The sequence below is a fragment of the Pleurodeles waltl genome, chromosome 1_1 (genome assembly GCF_031143425.1).
Source record: "Pleurodeles waltl isolate 20211129_DDA chromosome 1_1, aPleWal1.hap1.20221129, whole genome shotgun sequence".
In the NCBI taxonomy this organism is placed as follows: Eukaryota; Metazoa; Chordata; class Amphibia; order Caudata; family Salamandridae; genus Pleurodeles; species Pleurodeles waltl.
Genome location: NC_090436.1, coordinates 938,323,776 through 938,348,719, shown reverse-complemented (window position 1 = coordinate 938,348,719; position 24,944 = coordinate 938,323,776). Strand labels below are relative to the sequence as shown.

Below are 24,944 nucleotides of genomic sequence, written 5' to 3'. Positions count from 1 at the left end.
GGAGATGCATGTAATGGTTGAACTTGATTATTATGGCAGTAGCAAACAAATCTTTTCCATTTGCTTGCATAGCAGTGTCTAGTGGATGGTCTTCTAGCTTGTTTTATGACTTCCATACATTCTTGGGTGAGGTTTAAATGTCCGAATTCTAGGATCTCAGGAGCCAGATTGCTAGATTCAGCGATGCTGGGTTTGGATGCCTGATCTGTTGTTTGTGTTGTGTTAACAGATCTGGTCTGTTGGGCAACCTGACATGGGGTACTACTGACAGGTCTAGTAGTGTAGTGTACCAAGGTTGTCTTGCCCATGTTGGTGCTATTAGTATGAGTTTGAGTTTGTTTTGACTCAATTTGTTTACTAGATATGGAAGGAGAGGGAGAGGGGGAAAAGCGTACGCAAATATCCCTGACCAGTTCATCCATAGAGCATTGCCTTGAGACTGCCTGTGTGGGTACCTGGATGCGAAGTTTTGGCATTTTGCGTTCTCCTTTGTTGCAAATAGGTCTATTTGAGGTGTCCCCCAAATTTTGAAGTAAGTGTTTAGAATTTGGGGGTGAATCTCCCATTCGTGGACCTGTTGGTGATCTCGAGAGAGATTGTCTGCTAGTTGATTTTGGATCCCTGGAATAAATTGTGCTATTAGGCGAATGTGGTTGTGAATTGCCCATTGCCATATCTTTTGTGCCAGGAGGCACAGCTGTGTCGAGTGTGTTCCCCCCTGTTTGTTTAGATAATACATTGTTGTCATGTTGTCTGTTTTGACAAGAATGTATTTGTGGGTTATGATGGGTTGAAATGCTTTCAACGCTAGGAATACTGCTAACAATTCGAGGTGATTTATATGCAGTTTTGTTTGATGTACGTCCCATTGTCCTTGGATGCTGTGTTGATTGAGGTGTGCTCCCCACCCTGTCATGGAAGCATCTGTTGTTATCACGTATTGTGGCACTGGGTCTTGGAAAGGCCGCCCTTTGTTTAAATTTATACTGTTCCACCATAGAAGCAAGATGTATGTTTGGCGGTCTACCAACACCAGATCTAGAAGGTGACCCTGTGCATGTGACCACTGTGATGCTAGGCACTGTTGTAAGGGCCTCATGTGCAGTCTTGCATTTGGGACAATGGCTATGCATGAGGACATCATGCCTAGGAGTTTTAATACCGTCTTTGCCTGTATCTTTTGTGTTGGATACATGGCTTGTATAACCTTGTGAAAATTTTGAACCCTTTGTGGACTTGGAGTGGCTATTCCCTTTGTTGTGTTGATTGTCGCTCCTAAGTATTGCTGTGTTTTGCACGGCAGAATGTGAGATTTTGTGTAGTTGATGGAGAAACCGAGTTTGTAGAGGGTTTGTATGACATAATCTGTGTGTTGTGAACACTTTGTTAGGGAGTTGGTCTTGATTAGCCAATCGTCTAGGTACGGGAATACGTGTATTTGCTGCCTTCTGATGTGTGCAGCTACTACTGCTAGGCATTTTGTGAATACTCTTGGTGCGGTTGTTATACCGAACGGCAACACTTTGAATTGGTAATGTATTCCCTTGAATACGAACCTTAGGTATTTCCTGTGCGAGGGATGTATCGGTATGTGGAAATACGCGTCCTTTAGATCTAAGGTTGTCATGTAGTCTTGTTGCTTTAGCAGTGGTAACACGTCTTGTAGCGTGACCATGTGAAAGTGTTCTGATTTGATGTAGCTGTTTAGTGTTCTGAGATCTAGGATTGGTCTCAGTGTTTTGTCCTTTTTTGGTATTAGAAAGTACAGTGAGTAAACTCCTGTGTTTACTTGTGTACATGGTACCAATTCTATTGCGTCCTTTTGTAGTAATGCTTGAACTTCTAGTTCTAGAAGGTGTAAATGTTGTTTTGACATATTCTGTGTTTTTGGTGGGACATTTGGAGGGAGTTGGAGAAATTCTATGCAATAACCATGTCGGATAATTGCTAAGACCCAAGTGTCTGTTGTTATCTCCTCCCAGGATTTGTAAAACTGACTTAGTCATCCCCCCCACTGGTGTTGTGTGAAGGGGTTGAGTGACTTGTGAGTCACTGTTTGGTTGTAGGGGTTTTTGGACTTTGAAATTTTCCCTGGTTTCTAGGGAATTGTCCTCCTCTGTACTGGCCCCGAAAGCCTCCCCTTTGGTACTGTCCCTGGTAGGTAGACGGTGTTGATTGTGAGGTGCTGGCTTGTGTGGCTTGACCCCGAAACCCCCCTCTGAAAGATGTTTTGCGGAAGGTGCCGAAAGTGCCTCTGCCCTGCGGGGAATAGAGTGCGCCCATGGCCTTGGCTGTGTCAGTGTCCTTTTTCAATTTCTCAATTGCCGTGTCCACTTCGGGTCCAAACAATTGCTGTTCATTAAACGGCATATTGAGCACCGCTTGCTGTATTTCCGGTTTAAAGCCAGATGTGCGCAACCATGCGTGCCTTCTTATGGTTACTGCAGTATTTATTGTTCTTGCAGCTGTGTCCGCTGCGTCCATAGAGGAGCGTATTTGGTTATTGGAGATGTTTTGTCCCTCCTCAACCACTTGTTTTGCCCGTTTTTGAAATTCTTTGGGCAGATGCTCGATGAGATGCTGCATCTCGTCCCAATGGGCTCTATCATATCGCGCTAGGAGCGCCTGAGAGTTCGCGATGCGCCACTGGTTTGCAGCTTGTACTGCGACCCTTTTCCCAGCTGCGTCGAACTTGCGGCTCTCTTTATCCGGAGGTGGTGCCTCGCCTGATGTGTGCGAGTTGGCTCTCTTGCGAGCTGCCCCTACCACGACTGAATCTGGTGGCAGTTGTGAGGTGATAAAAGCAGGGTCCGTGGGCGGTGCTTTATATTTTTTCTCCACCCTTGGAGTTATCGCTCTACTCTTGACCGGTTCTTTGAAGATCTGCTTTGCGTGCCTTAGCATTCCTGGAAGCATAGGCAGGCTTTGGTAGGTGCTATGGGTGGAGGAGAGGGTGTTGAAAAGGAAGTCATCCTCGACAGGTTCTGCGTGTAACGACACGTTATGGAACTCTGCTGCCCTAGCTACCACCTGTGCCTACGCTGTGCTGTCCTCAGGTGGCGAGGGCTTGGTAGGGTACGACTCAGGACTATTGTCTGATACTGGGGCGTCGTATAGGTCCCAAGCGTCTTGGTCATCTTGGCTCATGGTGGTATGAGCCGGTGAATGTGACGGAGTCTGTGCCGGTGATGTGTGAGTTACAGGTGGAGGAGAGGGTGGCGGAGTTACCTTCTTCACCATTTTTTGTGGTGTTTGTTCTTGAGTTTGGAACTCGAGTCTCCTTTTTCTCCTGATTGGGGGAAGAGTGCTGATTTTCCCTGTCCCACTTTGTATGAAGATCCGCTTTTGTGTGTGGTCTACATCAGTGGTCTGTAACTCTTCTTCAAATCTGTGTTTGCGCATTTGAGAGGACAGTGATTGTTCCTCTGTATATGAGCTGGCAGTTGGTTCGGTTGCTGGTCGTTTTGGCACCGAAACTGTGTCTCTGCTTGTTTTCGGCTCCGAGGCGAATTTTTTCTTTTTCGGCGTCGAGCTTTCTCGGCGTCGATCTTCCTCGGTGCCGCTGTCTCTGCGCCGAGCAGCTTCGGTTCCGCTGTCTCGGCGTCGATCTTTTTCGGCAGCACTTTCTCGGTCCCGAGATTGCTGCGTGCCTGTGTCTCGACCCGAGTCGGACGATCTCGGCACCAGTTCGGCCTTTTTCGGTGCCGATGGATGGTCACCTACTTTATGGGTTGAGCCATGGCCTGTTGGCAGTGGCGTCCCCTGGGCCTTGTCTGTTTTCTTGTGTGGTGCTTGCTTCGACGTCTTACTCACGGTTCCTTCGACGTCGAATTCCTCCGAGTCCGATTCATGGATGGAGAAGGCTTCCTCTTCCTCTTCTTCTCCTTGTCCCTCGAACTCTCGGTGTCCTGTCGGCGTGGACGCCATCTGCAATCTTCTGGCTCGCCGGTCACGGAGCGTTTTTCGGGACCGAAACGCACGACATGCCTCACACGTTTCTTTCTTGTGCTCGGGCGATAGGCACAAGTTACAGACCAAATGTTGGTCTGTATATGGATATTTATTGTGGCATTTAGGACAGAATCGGAACGGGGTCCGTTCCATCAGTGTCGATGTTACACGCGGTCGGGCCGACCAGGCCCTGACGGGGGATCGAAATTACCCCGAAGGGCTACCGGAGCTCTTCACGATTCGGTGTCGATTCTATTCTTACCCGATCCCGAGCGAAACAATACCGACGTAGTTTTCCGAAGTTAAGACTATCTTTCCGTCCCGAAACCCGGAGCGAAAAGGAACACGTCCGAACCCGATGGCGGAAAAAAAACAATCTAACATGGAGTCGACGCCCATGCGCAATGGAACAAAGGAGGAGGAGTCCCTCGGTCTCGGGACTCGAAAAGACTTCTTCGAACAAAAACAACTTGTAACACTCCGACCCAACACCAGACGGCGGACTATGCACAACATGTGTATCTGCAGCTACACATGCCACCGAACTATTATTTACCCACCATCCTCGAGTGCTAATATTTCCAGATTGAAATTTCTCTTGTTTATACATAAAGCATATTTATAAGATATGGATAAATATACCTGTATTTTATTATGTATGTTTATGTGTGTATATATATATAATATATATATATATAAATATATATATTTATATATATTCACATGAAGAATGATGTTTCTTTATGGATATGAATGTTAACATCTTCTTGTACTGCTTATTATTCTGATTCAAGCATGTGAATCTATGAAAGATACCCCATACTGGAGAAGAATATAAGTAACTTACCTGTAACTGTGGTTCTCCAGTATTGGTATCTTTCATAGATTCACATGCGACCCACCCTCCTCTCCATTGAGGCTCACCTCTTTCGTCTATATCTTAAAATCACTAGTGCTGGAAAATCAGAGAGACTGAGAAGGGGTGGTCTTGCCTGATTGGCTGGACATTCGGTCTTTTCTAATGAAGCTAATAAGCTATGAAAGTGAATGTGTTTTTTACCATTGACTACAATGAAAAAAATAAAGAACATTTTTTCTACTGCTTTCTATGTACTGTTGTACTCCCACTTTGACGACGGGGAATGATTCAAGCATGTGAATCTATGAAAGATACCAATACTGGAGAACCACAGTTACAGGTATGTAACTTATCTTCTTATAGATGGACAACTGTGAGTAACAGGAACTTTTTCTCTGAGGGCTCCGGAGTGGTATCAAATAGTCAAAACAAGTGAAGCTTAAGTTGTTTTATGATGTCACTCAGAACCACATATCTAAGTTTCATATTATGTTCCTGAGAAAAGATATGTGTTCTGTTAAGCTGGAGTTTTTTTTAAATCTTTTCCGCTGCAAGATTAGTCTCTAATGAACATTCCACCTATAAGGCCCACCCAATTGTCAATCATCACACTCCCAGATCAGATATTCTCTTCTGATTTGTCAGTGCCATTTATTACTCCCTTATGATTCTTAACTTGGGCGAGCCTTAGAATGTGGGAAAATTAGTACCCAGGGATGTTTGGTCCATTAGGGTGCGCTGTATGCGTAGGATCGTCAGTTCATTTCATACCTAGATTTCAGCCTTTCATTGAAAGAAAGACACATTTGTTTTCAAGTTTTTCATCTTTTAGTTGGGAGTCTTAAGTGCTTTATTTTATTTTGTGCACCCAGAGTTTTTTCCAGCTACGATTGTTCTTTTCGTGATCTTGTTATATCCTGGTAGAACATAACTGTAGAAGATGTCAGCCTGGATTTGTTGTTTCAAGTACTGTCCCAATAACCCAATGCCTTAGAGGCCAATCTCCAGATGTTTGTTTTCTAAAAACGATTAGTTCCAGGGAATTGTCAGTCCGTCCCAAAGTGTCCCAATTTTTCAAATCATTAAAAAAAAAAAAAAAGGACACCTGGTAGGACATGGCAGGTGTGTGAACTAACAACACGTTGCAAATAATTCCTTTGCGTAACCCAACATCAGATTAAAGCGTTGGGACACACTCTCTCCACTGTACTTTCAAATGCATCTGATGAGTTGGTATAATTTTCATCAGAATATGAATTTTATTTAGAAATCCTCTTTTACGTTTTCCTTTAGGGAGGATCCAGAAGAAACCTCACCTGTGCGTGTTGGATTTGTCACCTACAACAAAATTCTTCACTTCTACAATGTCAAGAGCAATTTAGCGCAGCCTCAAATGATGGTGGTGTCAGATGTTGGAGAGGTCTTTGTTCCCCTGATGGATGGCTTCCTTGTGAACTTTCAGGAATCGAGATCTGTGATCAACAAGTAAGGATGGGTATCTTATAAGAGCTGAAAAAGACTACTTAAGGTGTTATGGCTGAGTAACATTCTGCTAAAAGTAAAAAAAATATGCATCTTAGGTTTCATCCTGTGATTTGCTTACCTTTTAAGCAGAATATAAAGTGGGGGTTTCCAATAGCAAACATTGAGCAAACATTCATCACAAATTATGAAACGAAACTGTTCATCTCACAATTCCTTGAGAAAAAAAAATCACAGATAAAAGGACCTTAAATGTTTTTAGATCAACAACTGAGAAAATTTAGGGGGAGAGGGTATCCAGTGCAATGATTTCAGTATTGTGACGCATGTCTGATTTTCTAACTTAATAACATTAAATAAGGTGTAAATGTAGAAACTGAGTAAAGTAAATTTAGGGGTAATTTGTGGTACTTGTAGTCACTAAATTTTGAATGTGCTTATTTGATCTTTGAAGTTCATTTAAACCCCCACCAAGTTAGGCGGTATATCCTCCTCATTTCCCACCTTGGATATGGATTTACCACTGCCAATGGCAGGAATATGTGCCCCACCGCTTTTGGGATGTCAGTGTGCCTTGCAAAAAGTCTGCGACTACTAGTAATCTCACAAGTTTGTCGGGATTCACGAACGTTTACAAGGCACATTCCCACAAAGTTGTTAGTTTGTGGTTGTTCAGCAACTTTGCAGAAACCTCTAACCTGGAATGCCCGCTCCCCATCCCTGTGAGCACATTTGTTCCTGCATAATATCACACAGTACTGGTGTGATGTTACATGCAAGCAAATGACTTTGCAAGTCTAAATTCAAATTTTGTGGTGCAAAACATTAATTTATGCTTGTAAACCAAACCATTTACACACCTATGTCTTATTTAAGTGGCCTAAGACATATGTGACTCAGGCATACTGTTCCCCGCTTCACTTACGAGTACAAAATCGACTTAGAGAGTAGGAAGAGATTTTATGGTATGTCTATGTACTCTGTATCCTTATGAAAAACGTACAGTTGCCATTTATAAACAAAAAGTCAAGTCTGTTCCTTTACTAGGCAAGCTCATCGCACTGGAGAAAACATGGCCGATTCAGGCCCGCCATCTTTCAAGATTACTCCTTTACATGGAAGCTTATAGTGTCCTGTGGCTAACCAATTGTTAGCCATCATTCAAAATGTGCTTTATAAAATTGCTTAGAGCTGACTGAGAGTTTTGTAAAATGTGTTTAATTTACAATGCTGTATTGAAAAAAAACGACCCGGCGCCATCTCCCTTAAGAGCAGAGTGCAATCTGATGATAATGCCATTGCCACCCTTTAGACTAGGCAGTTGCAGGAGCTTCTTTTTCAGGTGATCAATTTCTCAGGATTGATGCATTGCTAAATAACCTCTAAAGGATGAATAACCAAAATCCCTTTTAACAGGCACTGCTGACATACTTTGTTTCTTAAATACACCATCTAGGAGTCCTGCTCACAGCCTAATGTGCTGCTTCTACGCTCAGAAGTCCAACATACCTAAAGATTGCCTTGCCATTACTCATCCAAGCTTCTGCTATACATTTATGGCCTTCAATAGCAACACCTCTGCTGTTAGGTTCATAAGACTGCTTGATGCAGGAGGTATTTGAAGTGAGCAAGTGCAGTGTTTCACTCTGAGAACATTTTCAAGGATAGAGCAAACCATGGTGTTTTTCTGTCTCATAAATGTTTCTGTCCCGTTATCAGTTAAACAATGATAACTGAGCACTCGGCTCATCATGCCATTTGTTGAAATTTTTTAGCACACCTGTACTTTCACATCTTCCTATGAATTATTTGTAATATTCTTTTAGTGAGTACAAAATGATAATTGTATTAAGGCCTTTTTTCTTGGGTTAAGACGAAGTATCACCTGTCTATACTTTTATGTTTAAATATAGCTTGAAATGTAACGGCTTTATGGCTGGACAGCATATCAAAGGGTTTCTGTTACAGTACAAAATCAGTAGGTGAGAATTGTATTTCTGGCTAATTTTGCATTCTCAGATACTGTCTTCTGACAAATTCACCTTCTACACTCTAGTTGTTACTTAGCAGAGAGGTGCAAAGCCAGCTTCTGCTAGTGGTTTAATTCAACAACACTGTAAATTCCACCCAAACTAGGCCAAAATAGAATAGCTTACAGTGTGCATTGTTGATGACCCAAGAAGGGATGTGGACAATGACATGGTTCTAGTTGAATATCTTCTGTGTTTAGTCCGATGATTCATATCATCCGGATTGACAGTGCACATTGCTTTGGTATTAGAGGGGTTGTAAATGAATGGTGCAGTTTTTTTTTGCTTTTTATGCATAATCACCTGTAATATCTTACCAGTGACTTGTAGAATAGCTGTTGGCCTGGAAATATTACATCTGTTTTTTACTGATTACCTTGTTCCATTATTAGTCCTTATATTGGGCCTTTCCTTATACCTATGCATGTGATTCTTTTCTAAACCTTGAGGCACCAGAGTTGCCAGCTCTGAACATTACACCTCCTGCATGCGGGTGATTCACTCATGATTGAGCTATAATAAAATGAAACACTGTCCCGCTAAAGCTATCATTGTCCTTGCATGTCCCAAACCTCTTTTGTGGGACCCTGTCTTCTGGTCCCCCGTTTATTGTCATCACAGCAGATGAGGAACCTGCAGATTTTATTTGTCCAAAACCTCATTTGAAACTGGCGTATTTGCAGAGGTTGATGAGATGGCCTAATATTCCTTTACCTAACCAAACCACGGAGTCTGAGCACCATAGTCACTTTGCTAGTCACCTTGACACCACTGTGTCAATGTAGTATGCCTAGTGGTTAGTAAATACCTCATCGGCCACTTAGATATGGGTAAAATGCATTGGTTTGTCCTGTGAGAGGCTTTTGTTGCAGAAAGCACATCTCCTGAACTCTATTCACTGCATTCGCTACTAGTAGAACAGCAGATTTATTTTAATTTGTCCTGCATGAAACATTAGGCCCTTTATACCAGACACTTGTGATTTCTATTCAGTAACTCATCCACTGATGCCTGCCTGTCAATAACTTCACCACCTGCCTATTGCTGAAAGAGCTCAAAACACCTGAGAAGTACATAATGATATTTCCATGTGATCACAGCTTGTGATTTTCCTCTAACACTCACGGCCTAAACATCTTTCGGTGATCGACAATAGGAGAGCACTGAGAAAGCCTCTTCAAACTTGTCTTTCATATTTATGTGGATAAGATGTTTGTAGTGTGAATCTAGCTCTAGTAGAGGGGAGATTACAAATTTAGGAGATTACGTAATTTATGGGTGGCATGCAAGATGGTGTGGTCTCTGGATGATGCTGTTTTGTGGTATCTGGGAATACAATATAGGAAGACTGTGGCAAAAGGAGAGTTTTGAGAGGAAGCATTAATGGGATAATGCAGCACACAGGGCTACTGGAGAGGGGTTTAGTAGGGAGTAGACAGGGCTGGGAATGGGAGCCAAGGATGGGTGGGTTGATGGGATAGCGACTAGATCAACAAGTGGGGTTGGGTCTGTGTGGGTGGGGAGACTTTCTTCAGCAGACCAATTAGTTACATACTGTTGCATAAAGAGTAAGGCATTGAGTCCTTTTCTGTAGCGGAGGGTGGGCAAGGCTTGATGGTCTTCTACTGGGATTGTTTTCTACAATCAATCACAGAAGGACACATTTCCAAACATGATTAATTTGGGGGGGAAAAAAGCATCAACACAATGAAACAGACAGCCCCAGGAGACTCTTACAGCTGAGTATCTGCTCTTGAAAACTGACATAATGACATGATGGAAGTGCCATTTTCGCTAATTGTTCTGCATGTTAAGAAACTGATATGTCCATTAGTGATAAGTAAATAGAGGATTCAAATTTTTGGCTTTCCTATTTTGACATATCTGCACAATGCCACTCTTTCCTAATTTTTTGTATGACACAATTCTCAGGATTTTGAACAACACTAATTTTCTGTGGTCTGCTGATCTTTACCATCCTGTAAGTCGTTGTATTTTGTAAGTCCCTGTACACATTGCAGTGGTCAGCCACTGCAATGCTTTAGTCATCCAATGAACTGGAACATCTATCTATTTTGGCTGTGATAAAAAAATAAATCCTCATATCTCCTTTCTTTTTTTCTTACTGCAACATTTTATTCTTCACTATAAATTTTAAATAAGTTATTATGAGTTTCCTGAGGTTGTCGTTCACAAAAGCTGCTGTCTGATGGACTGAGGGCTCAATGTACATTTAAACGAGGAGTTTTCTCTGGAAGGTTCTTATTTCAGTTAATAGGAATGAAGGGCATATTTGTTGTTTGTAGAGCACAGAGCACACATTTGCTTTTACACTTCTGAATATTCAACAAACGTAGTATTTCGTGGACTTAGCCAAAAACAACTTCCAGAGGTCCATTGTAATTGATTAACTTAGAGATGGCATCAATGACATTAACAATCTTTTAATTATTTATTTAATGGCTACATGAACACAGACATGAGCATTTTGATCAGAAATGTTCTTGCAGTCATGTTAAGAAACTGAGTTGAATAAACAAAAACCGTAGTTAAAAAAGGTTGCAAAAACGAAGAGCTAGAGGAGGATAAACACGTGGCATATATTGTTACACCTGATATGCCTTAAATTGGAAAAGGAATTAAGCCAAGATTTATTCAGTCCCACCAAACAGAACATCATAAAGACAAACTTATCTTAATCCTGGAAAAATGAGAGGGATAGACCATACATTGCCACAAACAGTACTGTTAGGTGTTTATGTTGTGATCTCTTGCCAGCAGGTAGCCTGCTGGTCTCTTAGGGTTGAGGTATGAGGGATGCAAACGAGGAAGAATGTAGGATACATGGGTGGTAACTTTGATAACCTTTGCTGTAAGTGAAAACGTGTATTTGCAGAGCCCTACAAATAGAATTTCACAATGGTTCATTCTGTTTATAATTACAGAAAAAAGTTGAAACTTGCTTACTTAAATCATCACGTCCTTCTGATATTAGTAACTGAGTCCTTCTTGACGTAGTTGTATTGGTGATTAATGAAGTTAGTTGTATGTGAGTGTCAAACTGCATGTCAAGGTTTCTGGCACACTGGGAGGTGAGGGCTCATTGGGTAAAAGATGAGTGGAGCTAGTTGAAGAAAGTACCGTTGTAGATCATTTCTGTTTTAGAAGAGTTGAGCATTGGGACATCCAGTGCTTGATGGCCAAGAAGCGTTTAGAAGCCAGCAAGATCATTATATTGGTGAGATAAAGTTGAGGGAGGAAAATATTGGGGGCGAGGGAGAAAATGTGAAGCAAGTAAAGCTGCGGATCCAAAATCGAAACTTTGGGAGGACACCTACATGGAAGGTATAGGTGAAAAATTAAATGACCATCAGGAGACAGAGAAGGTGCAGATTCTGTAACTTGTGAAAGATAAATGTGATCTGGTTCAAATAACCATATTTAGGTAATCCGGTAAAAAGTACATCATTGGCAAATTAATGTACCCTTTAATCAGTTCTTGGCTATGAAATAATATCTGTCTGAGGACTCAGCCTCAGTGCTTTCAAATAGCATGAATATTTATGGCTTGAGTTCCAGGTGATTCAGGCCGGAAGCTCATTCTGTTCTTTAGCCCAGATTACAGATATTCCAGACACAAAACACTTAAAGTGAGGGAGGATCTCACTTGCGCCTCTCGAGGGAAACATTTATTTATGAAGAGGAACAGTGATACCCTGTGTCTTTCAGAGACCTGGTCCATATACATTTTCTGCAGACTCTGCTATGCAGGAAACTTCAGCCAACTGTTGGCTGGGAGAGTGGTTGACTTTGTAGTTGATCTTGGAGGGCATCTGGTGGATTTAGCTGGCAAGTAGGAGAGCCACATGACTGAGGTAAGGCATCTTGTTAGCGCAAGGAGGACTAGGAAATATTTTATGCCTCAAAACATGTTCTTAAAACAGGAAAAATATCACAATGTCACAAAGGTGCCAGCAGGAAGCCTGAGAGCTTTATTATGACAGGCTTAGGTAACACCACCAAGGATAGACTAGACCTGCCTTTTAAAAAGCACATGCTTGAGCTACTGCAAGAAGTAAATCACTTGTTGCTAAAGATGTAGAAAAATTTACCATCCTTTTTTGCATGAGCAATATTTCTATCAGTATGCCATGCCGTTTGGGGACAGTTGTCCCTTGCTCTTAGTGGAACCTCTGTGTTCTGTACTTGTCTCCAGAAGTGAGAGTGCTAGCTTCTTGCCTTAGCGATGCGCAGGGGAATTCCTGGAAAGTGCCAGTCTGCTTGAGGAACTTTACCTCCACAGCCCATTTCCTCTGGTCACAGACTCTTCTCAGAGACAAAGGAAGCCACTGCTGAAAGTGACTGACCAAGAGAACAGGTCTGAAAGCCACCTGCATCTTCCATTGGTGATTTCATACATATTTTCCTGATTTTAAATCTACGCATCACAAAGATCCATCAGCTTTCAAGTCATGCTGTGCCTGTAAACTTGCATTGCGTTGCTACTGCAAGATGTATAGCCACCCAGCTGAACATAGCATGTAGCCTTGAGTCTTCGACCTGCTTGCCTCATCCAGCAGTTCCTCATATTTCAACCTGCCAATCAACACTCAATGATTACAGCTTCAAGACCACAGTCATTTGGGAATCTAATAACATCTAGAAAGCCTATTCCCAAGAATAGTACTTAACATAGTGTTAGGGTTTTTTAACAAGTCCTTGCAGTGGCAAGGTCAGTCATGCAATGCTTTAGTTCCCACTAACTGTGACACTGTGTATTTGATCTTTGATAGAATGTTGGCTTCTAAACCTCGTGGATAAGCAGTTAAGATCCACTTCAATCTAATTGACGTTTTAGTGGTGCAGTGCAACAAAACAGTTGCAATAAAGGCAGAGTTGTGGGTTTTTGTTAATATACAATATCTCAATAGTAACTCAAAATCTCGTTGTATTTACCATACAAATTGAGATCAGCTGCCAGAAAGCACTCAGTTCAATAGTAATGAAACATAATGCAATGCTTTAAACACGGCCCCCTGGTCTGAACCCTATGATCTCTTTGCCATCCCTAAATAACTGCAGCTTAACACTCCTGAAAATAATTTTTAAAAAACGTAATACAATACCAAAGGAGTACTCGAAATATGGAATGGTTGAAACAAATGTTAACAAACATACTGTTCACAATCACTAACCGGTCACATTCTTAGCTCTCTAAAATACAGGATACCAATAGCTCCAGCAAAACAGAGTTACATTTTCTTATGCTTGAAAGCTTCATTATTCATAATACTGGCTATTCAGCATGGCTTAAGGTTAATGGCATAAAGGAGAGTGGCGTAGAGACTCGTATAGTGGAATTTCAAAGAATGGAGTAGAGTGGAGTGGCAGAGAATGTTGTGTATTGGAGTAGCAAAGTGCTGAGTTGTGCACAGTGGCATACACTGAAGTGGCATAGAGTAGAGTGGACTGGTGTAGTTTGCATTGACCTAGAATGTTGCAGAGTATAGTGGCATGGAGTGCAATGGCATTTAGTGCAGTGGGTTTGAATTCATCGGCATACAATGTAATGGTGTAGATTAGAGTGGTGCATACTAGAATGCAGAGTGCAGAGTCAAGTGACGCAGAGTCGAGTCTTGCACTGTCATAATGTGGTGTGGAGTAGCATTGAGTGGTGCAGAGTAGAGTATTGTGCCATAGAGTGCAGTGGTGTAAAGTGGAATAGTATTGAGTGGAGTAGTGCAGAGTGGAGTAGCGGAGAGTTCGACATGGCTCTTCGAACGATAGCAGCGACATGGCTCTTCTAACGATAGCAGCACCCCCCCCCCTAGCGCCTCGAAACCCTAACGGGTACATAGCGCGCTTTATAAATTATTGATTGATTGATTGATTGAGAGTTCAGTGGTGGAGAGTGCAGTGTAGCAGAATGGAATAGGTGTAAAGTGGCGTAGAGATCAGGGGCATAGAGTACAGTGATGCAAAGTAGAGTGCAGTGGCGTAGATTGTAGTGACAGAGTGCAGTTGTGTAGAGTGTAGTGGTTAAGAGTAGAGTGCAGTGACAGAGGGGAGTGGCACAGAGTGGAGTAGAGTCACTTTGATAGTCACCTCCATGTCAATGTAGTATAACCTGTGGTTAATAAATATATCATCACCCACTTACAGATGGGTTGTTTCAGAGTAGAGTGAATGGGCATGAAATGCAGTGGTGCAGGGTAGAGTGCAGTTGTATAGAGTGCAGTGGTGCAGAGTAGATTAGAGTTGTGTAGAATTGATTGGCATAGAGTGAAGGGCCATAGAGTTGAGTGTTAAAGAGTAAAATGCATTAGCATAAAGTGAATTGCACAGAGTGCCGTGGCATAGAGTGCAGTGTTGCAGAGTGGTGCAGAGTAGGTTGGTGTGGCCTAGACTGGAATGGTGTAGAGTGCAGTGACGAAGAGTGCCCTGGTATAGAATAGGGTGGCAAAGAGTAGAGTGGTACAGGATAGAGTAGAGAGGTGCAGTGTGAATGGCGTAGAGTGCAGTGGTGCAGCGTCAGAGTATAGTGGCATGGAGTGGTTTAAATTAAAGCAGTGCAGAGTAGAGTGCAGTGGTGTGGAGTTGTGCAGAGTGGAGTATTTATGGTGTCTTATGTAGTAGCACACTGCCATTACAGACAACAAATGTTCGATTGATACGGCCATTACATTTGCACAAACATACAATTTTACTAATAAAGCTATACAGTGCACAGACGAAAATGTATGGAAATTGCACCACCTAGGGTAGTGATTTGTTTGATCATATTAAAGTTCCAACACACAACGTGCTTCCTTTCTGTTTCTAATTCTGATACATTCTGAAATAATTACAGAGTTCATTTAAATGTTGTCTTGTGCTAGAAAAAACTCTTTCCGACTCCCAGTATCCCGCAAGATTGTCACATAAATCCTCTCACTGTGAAGTCAGAGAAAGAAAAGTAAATAGGTGCCCTCGGAAGACAGTGCCTGACATTTGACCTCGATCTATGAATGCACAACAAATATGATGAGATAAGAGCAAGATTTACTGGCCTGTTTGCAGAAAGGGAGCACTTGGAAGGGTACTTTAAATAAGGTTTTGTCAAGGGAAGGTACAAACTCATGCTAAACAGCCTAAAACAAATAAAGCCAAAATGTGAGTTACAAACCACAAAGCCAATGGCAAGCAACAGGCAGAATGCATTCCTAAGTCAACTTTCTGAATGTTCCCAAGATGTCTTTAGCAAACCAGACAGCTGCGCTGCCTGCTAGGCTGTGACATAAAAACTGGGTACGCTTCTTTGCCACAGCCATCACCCACACTATGCCCTTTCTAAAATTACCACAGTTAACCTACTCATGCAAGAGGCTATTTGGCGGAAAGCAAAGTATGACCTGAAAATCCTATTTCACCATCATATTATCTGTACAGAGGACAAACAAAGCCCACTGCTACAGATGCGAAAATGCGCAAAGCGACCTTCTGGACGCATCTCGTAGCTAAGGCTAGGAAAAGCAAGAGGTTTATCCAGCCAGCCTTACTTTCCTCCCTTCCAATTATTTGTGTATAGTGACTTGTTGGAGCAGATAAATAGGTCACAATTGACTACCGGTAGAACATGTGCTTTTTAACAGCTGAATGAAAACCTAAGACTTCAGCATTTTATACAATATAAAGGCTTCATTTAGTCAAAGTGTCTTGCTAAATAGACATAAAAGGCCGTTATATATTGGTGACTGCCCACCCTATGATTCGTGATGGCCCAACTTTTTAATGAGATTAGAAGCATGTGCCATTAAGACATGGATGTCTTTATGTAACTGCAATCTGTCCATCATTTCTTAAAGTCATTATACATGTGCACAGTTTAATACTGTCATGTTTTGCTCTCAATTTTACCTGGCTACTTAACTCCTAAAATTGTGAGTGGTTTGATGTTTAATGTGGAAATCTAATAGCCGCAGTTTCATATTTTGATGCAGCCCACATTATTGTAGGTCCTCTAGGAGCACCTCTGCTTCAATGTAAGTAAATTAGGTACTTAATTTAATTGATATTCCTTGGAATATATTGATTAAATGTTCCCAGCTGTTGGCATCCATGTGCAAAACAGCTCATGACGACAACATGCCTAGTGATCTCAAATGAAAACTGGCTCACGTTCGAGGCAAATGTATATTCAAAAACATATTAAGTTACGTACTTCCTGCACACATGTTCTCATGATCTAAAATGTGAGGCAAATGTTAGGAATTGATTAGGCTTATGTGCCAAGCTGCTGTGATCTGATGCATCCTGTGAAACAATACACATTACTGAAGTCAATGAGACTGGAAAGACCGGAGATGAGTGAACTACGTAAATATGCTATGTAAAACCACGGAGAATTTAAAAAAAATAGAGATGAACCTGAACAGAATATGTCAAACATTAATGTGTTACAGTGGCATCAGTACAAGATAATCATCTAGCAGCATGTAATACAAACGGCAATATAAACAGGAATACGTACCTCCTATAAGAAATAGTGGTGGCACACTTTTGCCTGATAGAAAGCAAAGAGGTTCACCTGTGTCATTAATATATTGATGTGGACAGAATATTAGAAAAAATAATGTCTAGTGAAGGGTGTTGATCGATCTGCACTGGCAGCCAACCGCTGAAGTTAAAGTGCCTTGTGGAAAGGTTAGCTGTATTTCACAACTGCAAAAGGGATCAAAACAGGGATCAGTAACGGCAAAATGGACAATGACTCCATATTAAATATGGAAGAGGGAGGGCGTATTGTATACATGTCCAGCGTCATCTCGTGCTGCTAAAAGCAGCCATCTGCTGAATTACCAACAAAGTAAAATGCATATAAACCATGCACAGAAGCAAGAAAAGTCAAATGCAAACTTTTCTTGCTGAATTTCACAACTATAACAGCCTAAGAAGTCAAATACTTAAAGCTGCGATTCCCAGTAGTGAATGACTATATCTCAAGACAAACAATCCGATGTGCAATAGAAAAGGAGACTTTGTTATGTAGCCCAAAATACTGTTAAACAAAACCAAAGGTTGGACCTAGTTAATCGTGCCATTGCAATTTGCCTTAAGCACAGCCACTACCGCCTATTTGACCAAGAAAACAGCACAAGCACTATGGAGAGAACAACAGGCAGACGGAGTGGAAGGGGGAAAGAAATAGTACCTCAATCACATCAGGATCAGCAGACAGTCACTGATTAACTTTAATCAATCTGTGCTTGGTCCCTGCTCCACAAAAATTACTAGAAATTATGTTTTGTATCCACTGGCCAATTACGGAGTTGGTAAGGAAGAGCGACATGAAAACAACAATTGGTACGCACTGGGTGGGCTCCAAGCCCATATATGTATACAAGAGTGTCTTGCAAACCAAACTCATGTGCCTGCGCATGTACTCGCAGGTTCGACCCTAAAAAGTGTATCAGCATCTTGAAAATGAAATGACCATTGTCTTGGCGTCCAGGAAACGGTGTTGCTGTTGTCAGGACGATAAGCTTATATCCTGGTTTAGAATTACACAATACCAATCTCTTACAATATGGATATCTTGCAGCCTAGGGATTAGATACTTTTGATCAGTAGCTTCCACACTCAAGGATGACTAGTCTTGATGAAGCAGGGTAGACCACTGCCTGGCCATTACCAATGGCATGGAAACCCACAGCACAAACGTTTGCATTGAACCAAGGGGGACTCTCTCAGTCTAGTTTGTGTTCCTCTCAGGAGGGTGTTTAACCTTTGCCAAAGTACCAGGGTCAAGGAAGAATAACATAAAGAATGAATCGTGAAGGAGTGTATTCGCCTTGCAGAGTCACCACTCCGGTCACGTGTATTAGTTAGATGTAGTTTCTTGAAGTAGCCTTTCTCCGTTCTTTGGTGAGGGGTGGAGATGCCTTCAGTGCACTGTGTCCTAGTATCTGTGCTGGTAGCTGCCAAACAATAGTTGTGTCTCAAAAGTTCAGTAGCCAACAAGTCATGTTATAGCAGAGATTACCCCTTCATGGAAGTTTTTCTGGGCAGTGCACGCCTGCACACTTTCTGGAATGCATTGTGGTGGTTCCTGTTCACATGTAGCTGAGCAGGTACAACCTTCAGGCATCTGCAGTGGTGAGGAAACTTGTGCCTGGCCTTCACACAAGAGACATTGATTTGGAGTGGAGGAAGTGGGAGTCTAGGCCTGTTCTTGTCCTCTGTGCACAGCATCCATGATCCATATTGCAAATGCACTACTTACATACCGTTGTTTGTGATCAATCAAGGGTATCCCTAAAGTCAATAGCAGTGTCTGGGTTTCAAACATCTCCACTGTGCAGACGTTCAAATGTTCATAATTAATAGTACAATATATTTGCACCATACCTTAACGATCCTTTAAAACTCACAATTAATAGACACCAAGGGACCTTCATCAAGCCAAGCCATTAGACTTAATTTACATCTAATGACCCAAAAATCAATTAATGTTGCCCCCCCGTCTAGCCTTCTGCACAGAGGCTGAATGGAGAGTGGGTTTCCTGCGTAGTTCAGGTACCAAGGGGTACCAGGTGCTATCTCTTTTGTGTGTTTTATACCTTACTTAATGTTCATTGTGTCAATTGATCAACTCGTTGAGCCTAAAGGGAATATTCAGAATGGCTCAGGAAGTTGAACTAGCACCACTGATACCAGCGGTGATCAGACGCTCTCAAGTTACAATCCCAGAAAAGATCTCAGCCTTCCCTCTCTCAGTGGTCAGTACAATGGAAACAAGTCGAGTAACATCTGTTATTTACAGTGCTTACAAACGGAGCGTATAATAAACAAGTTACTGTGAGAAAAAATTAGCATTTTCTTCATTCACACCTCAGTAAAGTGTACACACTGAACGCTGGATTGAACTAAGTGTTTTAAAAGTTTATTTAATTAAAAGACAATGTCTGTGTAGCCAAGCATCGTTCTAGCTCATTCGTTTCTGGTTTTCCTTCGCGCAGTTTGTTGGACCAGATTCCGGAGATGTTTGCGGACAGCAGTGAGAGTGAGACTGTCTTCGCCCCCGTTATCCAGGCCGGCATGGAAGCCTTGAAGGTCAGACTCTCCTGTCTATGTGGGAATGAAGTCATTATTGGGGCAGGTGCTGGTGTGGCAGTGCCAAATCCTCCCTCGAATATCAAAGAGTAAATAATTGAAAAATAAGAACCATTTTCCAGTGCGCAAATCCACTTATCTTTCCTTTAGCTTAAAGCTGTGAGGTATGCAAGCAGCAACATAGACAACAGATGCACATATTTTTTTTGTACACACTCTCTCTCTCTCTGTTACTTTTTAGCTCATACACTCATCGCATCCAACCAGCCCTCCTATTTCTCTCTCTCTTTTTTCACTGTCTTTCGTACTCTCTCTCTCTCACTTTTTCCCTTGTACAGTCTCTTAATATCTTTAATGTCCACCTCCAAAGCACGCTTCTTCTATCAATCAAGAATTGCCTTTATTACTCACTTCTGTTTCTCATCCCCTCAATAATTATCACTCTTTCCCTCTAGCTCCTCATTCCTGCTTCCACTGATTGCCACTGTCTCTTTGCCTCCATTTTCAATCCCCTTTCTTATATTCTCTTTCGTTCTCTCTTCAAATGAATATAAAGAAATACATATGGATAATCAAAATGGGTACATTCTGTGGGAAATAAAAAAACAAATCACAGTTGCTGGAGTAAAGGAGGCAAGCGTCATTTATCGTTTAATTCAAAATGTTGGTCTTGTCAGGCAAACAATAGATCAGTGGTGGCTCATGGGAGGGAAAAGGGTGGGGCAGCGTGGCGGGGTGCGACAGAAAGAAAAAAATATGATCTGCTCCTCCACTGCAGGCACAGGCTCCCAGCCTGCCCTGCATCCAATCCTAAGGCTGTTTTCATGCTGCTGACAGCATGAAAACACCATTAGGATTGGATGAAGTACCCAGCCAGGGCACTCCGAGGTAGAGTGAGAGTCTTTCTGCCTTTTGTCTCCAACCCGGCAATGAAGTGCCAGGTTGGAGAGAGCCTAGTGCGTATGTGTGTTTGGCCAGACCGTGTCGGCCGGCCACACATACATGCATACTGAGCCCCTTCGTCCCTGTCATCGCCCGTGGCCCCACCCCGTTTACAAGAAAAAGATAATAAACAGTGGGGCAGATTTATGGAAAGTAGAGCTGCACCGAGTGCAGCGCCACTTTCCCCACGCCCCTTAGAAACCCCCCTAACACCACCATGTGTGCGCCATATTTAATATACGGCACACCATAGAGCAGGTTAGGGGGCAATAGCCTAATTTTTCATGACGCTATTGATGTACTCTGCAGGAGTAGCGCCAAAATGTTGGCGCTACTCCTGCAGAGTACATAGGAGCCCATTCTAAAGAATGGAAGCCCCCTTTTAACGCCTACTCTTGAGAAGGTGTTAAAAGTGCTGTAAACAATGGCGCATAGCCCCTTGCACCACATTATGCCTGCACCAGGCTTAATGTATGCAAGGGGGTGCGCTCCCACGTTAGGGGGACCGAAAAAATGGCGCTAAGAAATCTAAAAGATTTATTTGCGTCATTATTTTTGCCATTTTTAACGCCTGCTCAGAGCAGGCATTAAAATGGGGCCTGCCATTGTTTTCAATGGACCCCAACGTACTGTCCAGGGTTAGTGCCAAAATTTGGCTCTAACCCTGAACAGTAGATTAATAGTGTCAGAAATTCTGACGCTCTTGCCCCCTACCCTGCGCCATGGTGCGCCATATTTTAAATACGGTGCACACATGGTGGCAGTAGGGGGCGCAAGGGGCCACAAGAAAAGTGGCTCTACATTACCTGTATCTCTACTTTTCTTAAATATGGGTACATGTTTCCAGCCAAGTGTTTTCTAATCACAAATCTTTGTTATTAGGTCCATCAGTCCAGTTGGTTCAATTGAAGCAAGTCATAACTACAACTCCTAGAACACATTGGGGTTTCAAATGAAAGCTCAATGTGAATCAAGCACGTACATATCTATCATTTGTTTATTGCAGCTTTTCCCAAACTGGGTCTCGACCCACCAGTCATGAATCGATTTTAGTGGGTCACGAAAGTCTAAGCAGAGACAGAGGTCAAATTTTAGGTTATTTCTTCTGACAAATTACTGCTTATGTTTTTATTTTTACATGGTGATTGGGGTTTAATAACGCCTCTTACTTTGAAGTCAGAAAATGTAAAGTGAATTATGTGACAATCTTGCTGGGGAGTGTGAACGGAAAAGCTGTAGGATGCCATTTTTTGTAACATGCAACAAAATGTAAATGCCTGTAAATGAACTGTACACATTCAGCAGTTAAGAAAGCAAAAATAAAGCACATTTTTGTAATTCCGAAGTGTGATGGAAACAAAGATTTTAATAGGATCAAAACAATTTGCAGCACTTTAGTACGTGCTGCACAAATGAAAAATATTCACTGAAACCGGATTGCCACACCTTATCAATTGTGTGCAATATAGTTGATCTGTACAAGTGTAGTGGCCATTTGAATTGAAAATGTGCGGTCTGTAAATGACAATGTGCTACCACACGATGCCTTAGTTACATTAAAAATCGCCCACCTCATGCCCATTAAAAGTAGGTGGGCTGCAAACGTTTGTTGTTCTAGAAATCGGGCTGTAGTTCTAGAAAGGTTAGGAAGCACTAGTTTACTGTATACGTTAGTTTCATTTGAATCTCACCAATACAAACTCAAATAGTGTGGATAATCAAACCCACATCCACATAGGCTGTCATGTGGATTTCTTGCACCCTATGTAGAGTTGTAGAGCATATGTTTGACCAAATTACCCTTACATTTGTCAGCTGCAATTGACCCTTAAAGAAAGGTCATATCTGCTGTTGGGACTGCCACATCTAATTGCCGTGTGACTCATAATTAGAACCTTAGGAGTCGTATTTGAATCCGAATTATCCTTTATTCCAAAAATGAACAAGATATTGAGAAACATTGCCCCCACCCTCCTGGTATCCAGTCGGTTCTTCATCTTCTCTAGACTTATCATTGGATGTCTCCTCTGATTGCAGTGGTCCTCCCTCTTATTACCTACTGGTTAGTGTATATGGCAATCTTTCCAGCCACATGCTAAACAAGCTCCAGGACCTATACCATTCTGGGGCCGGTTGATGTTTGGGCTGACAGATTCTCACCATCATTGATGTCTTGCCTACCGAACAGAAAGTAGATTTAGAAAATGTCTGTGTTGTCTGCTAGGCCTTGAACGGTGTTGTATCTTTCTACTCCCTGCATGTCACTTTGAAGGATCTCCTAGATGGAACACTTAGCCCCTTCAGAAAACTGTCCAAGTACTTTAAACTCATCTCTTTCATCTACCTATTGGATGGGAATCAAGCTAATTTTCCCAATATGTTCTCTCCTCTTTCTTTGAAGCAGATTTCCAGCTATAATTGTATTGTAATAATATTTATATAGCGCTTACTACCCCTGACAAAGCGCCAAAACACTTTTCGGCGAGTAGAACGCTATTCCGGAACACAAGAGAAATTAGTGGTGGATTAGTATAGGGAAATATGAGTACAGTTTTAGTATTATTATGAGTTAATTTGAGCAGAGTATATGTGAGTTTGTTGGTTGGGCTGTCTAGATTAACGGAGGGATAGAAGAGGGAAGAATCCAGAACTGTTAATTGGGAGTTTATAGTAACAGGATGAGGCTTGGGATGAGTAGAGGAGAAATGGAGGAGGGAAGAGTCTGTGGGAAGGGTTAGGGAGATCATAGTAGCAGGAGGGGTTTTGGGTGAATCAAAGGTGATATAAATGAGGGAGAGTTTAGTTGGGTTGTTTGAGAGATCATGGTAGTAAACTGAGGTTTGGGGTGAGCTAGATGTGGAAGAGGAGGGAATAGCTTAGGCCGGGTTATTTTGGAGATGAAAGTATTAGAATGGGTTTGGGATGAGTCAGAGTGGCGATGGAGGATAGATTGATATGTTGCTGGGTTGACAAAGTAAAGCTTACAAGAGAGTAAATTTATATTATTTTTATATATATATATATATATATATATATATATATATATATATATATATACATATATATATATATACATACATATATATGTATACATATATATGCACACTTAAATCATTTTTATTTTTATTTAATTGTTTTATTCATTATATTTTTTTTCTTTACTTTAATTTACTCATTTAAAATTTGAATTTTATTTATAGATTTTATTTTATTTTTATTTAATTTTTCTCTAGGACAGTAGGACTAGAGTAATACATAAACAGATATGTAAACATATAATTAGGGAATATATGTTCAAGGAATATAATAATGGGTATAATAATATGAGAAGAAAAGTAGTGCTGTATAAACACAGACTTTCAAGATTTGTAATATTTTAAGTTAATTAATAAGTGTAAAACAAATGTGTGTAGGGGGAAGCGAAAAACAATCTGCACATGGAAGTTTAGAAAGCCTTATTAAAGGTGATATGTACAGAGTGGGGATCATGAAATTCGATTTCTAATATTAAACAAACATGCTGTTTTAAACACATTAATGGACAACTCCAAAGTCGAAATTGTAGTTTTAGGTCTATTCCAGATCACACTTAATTATAACTTAAAATTAAATATGAAGCAAATAATGTATAAACTAGCAGCTGGTAGAAGGAGAAACCTTTCCAGAGGCAGCCAGTACAAAAACACGGGTACATTCGAAAAAGGGGGACTGCAACCAACTCGCCGTACAGCACCTTGTAAATATGCTGCTGAAAAGCTGAATGTTCACCTTGTTATTTCAAGAACTAAAATTAACCTGTACTGCGAAACAAGTAATATTCACAGAAACCGTTGGCAGACACGAAACATTTCTAAATGCCACCTTACCCCCACCCCAAACCCCCAGTTTTTAAACCTTTCTTCTTCATTTGCTACACCGACAAGCAGTATTTTACAGGGCCTTTGAAGACGGGGTAAGATTCAATTATGAGTTATTTTAGATCCTAATGCAGTTTATTCTATGAAGCTCTTAAACTGGAATAGCTGGCATTCCTGCTATCATTACGCATTTCATTTGCATCGTTCCAATTCCAGGAATGTTGTCACCAGGAGACAATCATAAGAACAAATTACATATAATTAAACTAAAATAACATCTCTCCACATTCCAGAGAAACCTGCTGATGCAGAGAGAGGATTAACAAAAAGTAAAATAACTAACTGTTTCACCACTGACTGCAAAAAAATAATTCACATGGCTCCCGAGTTCTCCTGAAAAAGCAATATATGTAAGTGTTATTTTTTAGGTCAAGCCTAGACAGCGCTTGCGCCACCTCAAGACATGTGGTATCTACTTTGTGGGCTTACAGCCCGCCTCCTGCTTTTTGTTTGTGAATGTGTCCTTTAAAAATCCTTCCAAGTGGTTAATGTTTGTTTTTTGTCCCGCCCTTTTGTTTTTTGTTCACGCCTATGGAGCAGTGCCGCAGTACTTGTCGCCTTCCACTTATCATGTTTTAGTGTCTGCCTCATGGACTCTTTTTGTAATTGGAAAACTGCATTTCAGAGGAGAGTTTGTGTTTTGACTAGCTCTCACTCAACTCTTTTTTCCTC

The 24,944-nt window shown here is 41.5% G+C and overlaps 1 protein-coding gene across 3 annotated transcripts in view; it reads left to right on the top strand.

The window, feature by feature from the left end:
- Positions 1–24,944, top strand: part of SEC24D (SEC24 homolog D, COPII coat complex component) — a 319,615-nt gene that overhangs the window by 220,262 nt on the left and 74,409 nt on the right. For all 3 annotated transcript variants that reach the window (XM_069230160.1, XM_069230162.1, XM_069230161.1), the window contains 2 exons: positions 6,104–6,295; positions 19,320–19,413. In XM_069230160.1, the coding sequence (XP_069086261.1) occupies positions 6,104–6,295; positions 19,320–19,413 (286 nt within the window). The remainder of the gene's footprint in view (positions 1–6,103; positions 6,296–19,319; positions 19,414–24,944) is intronic.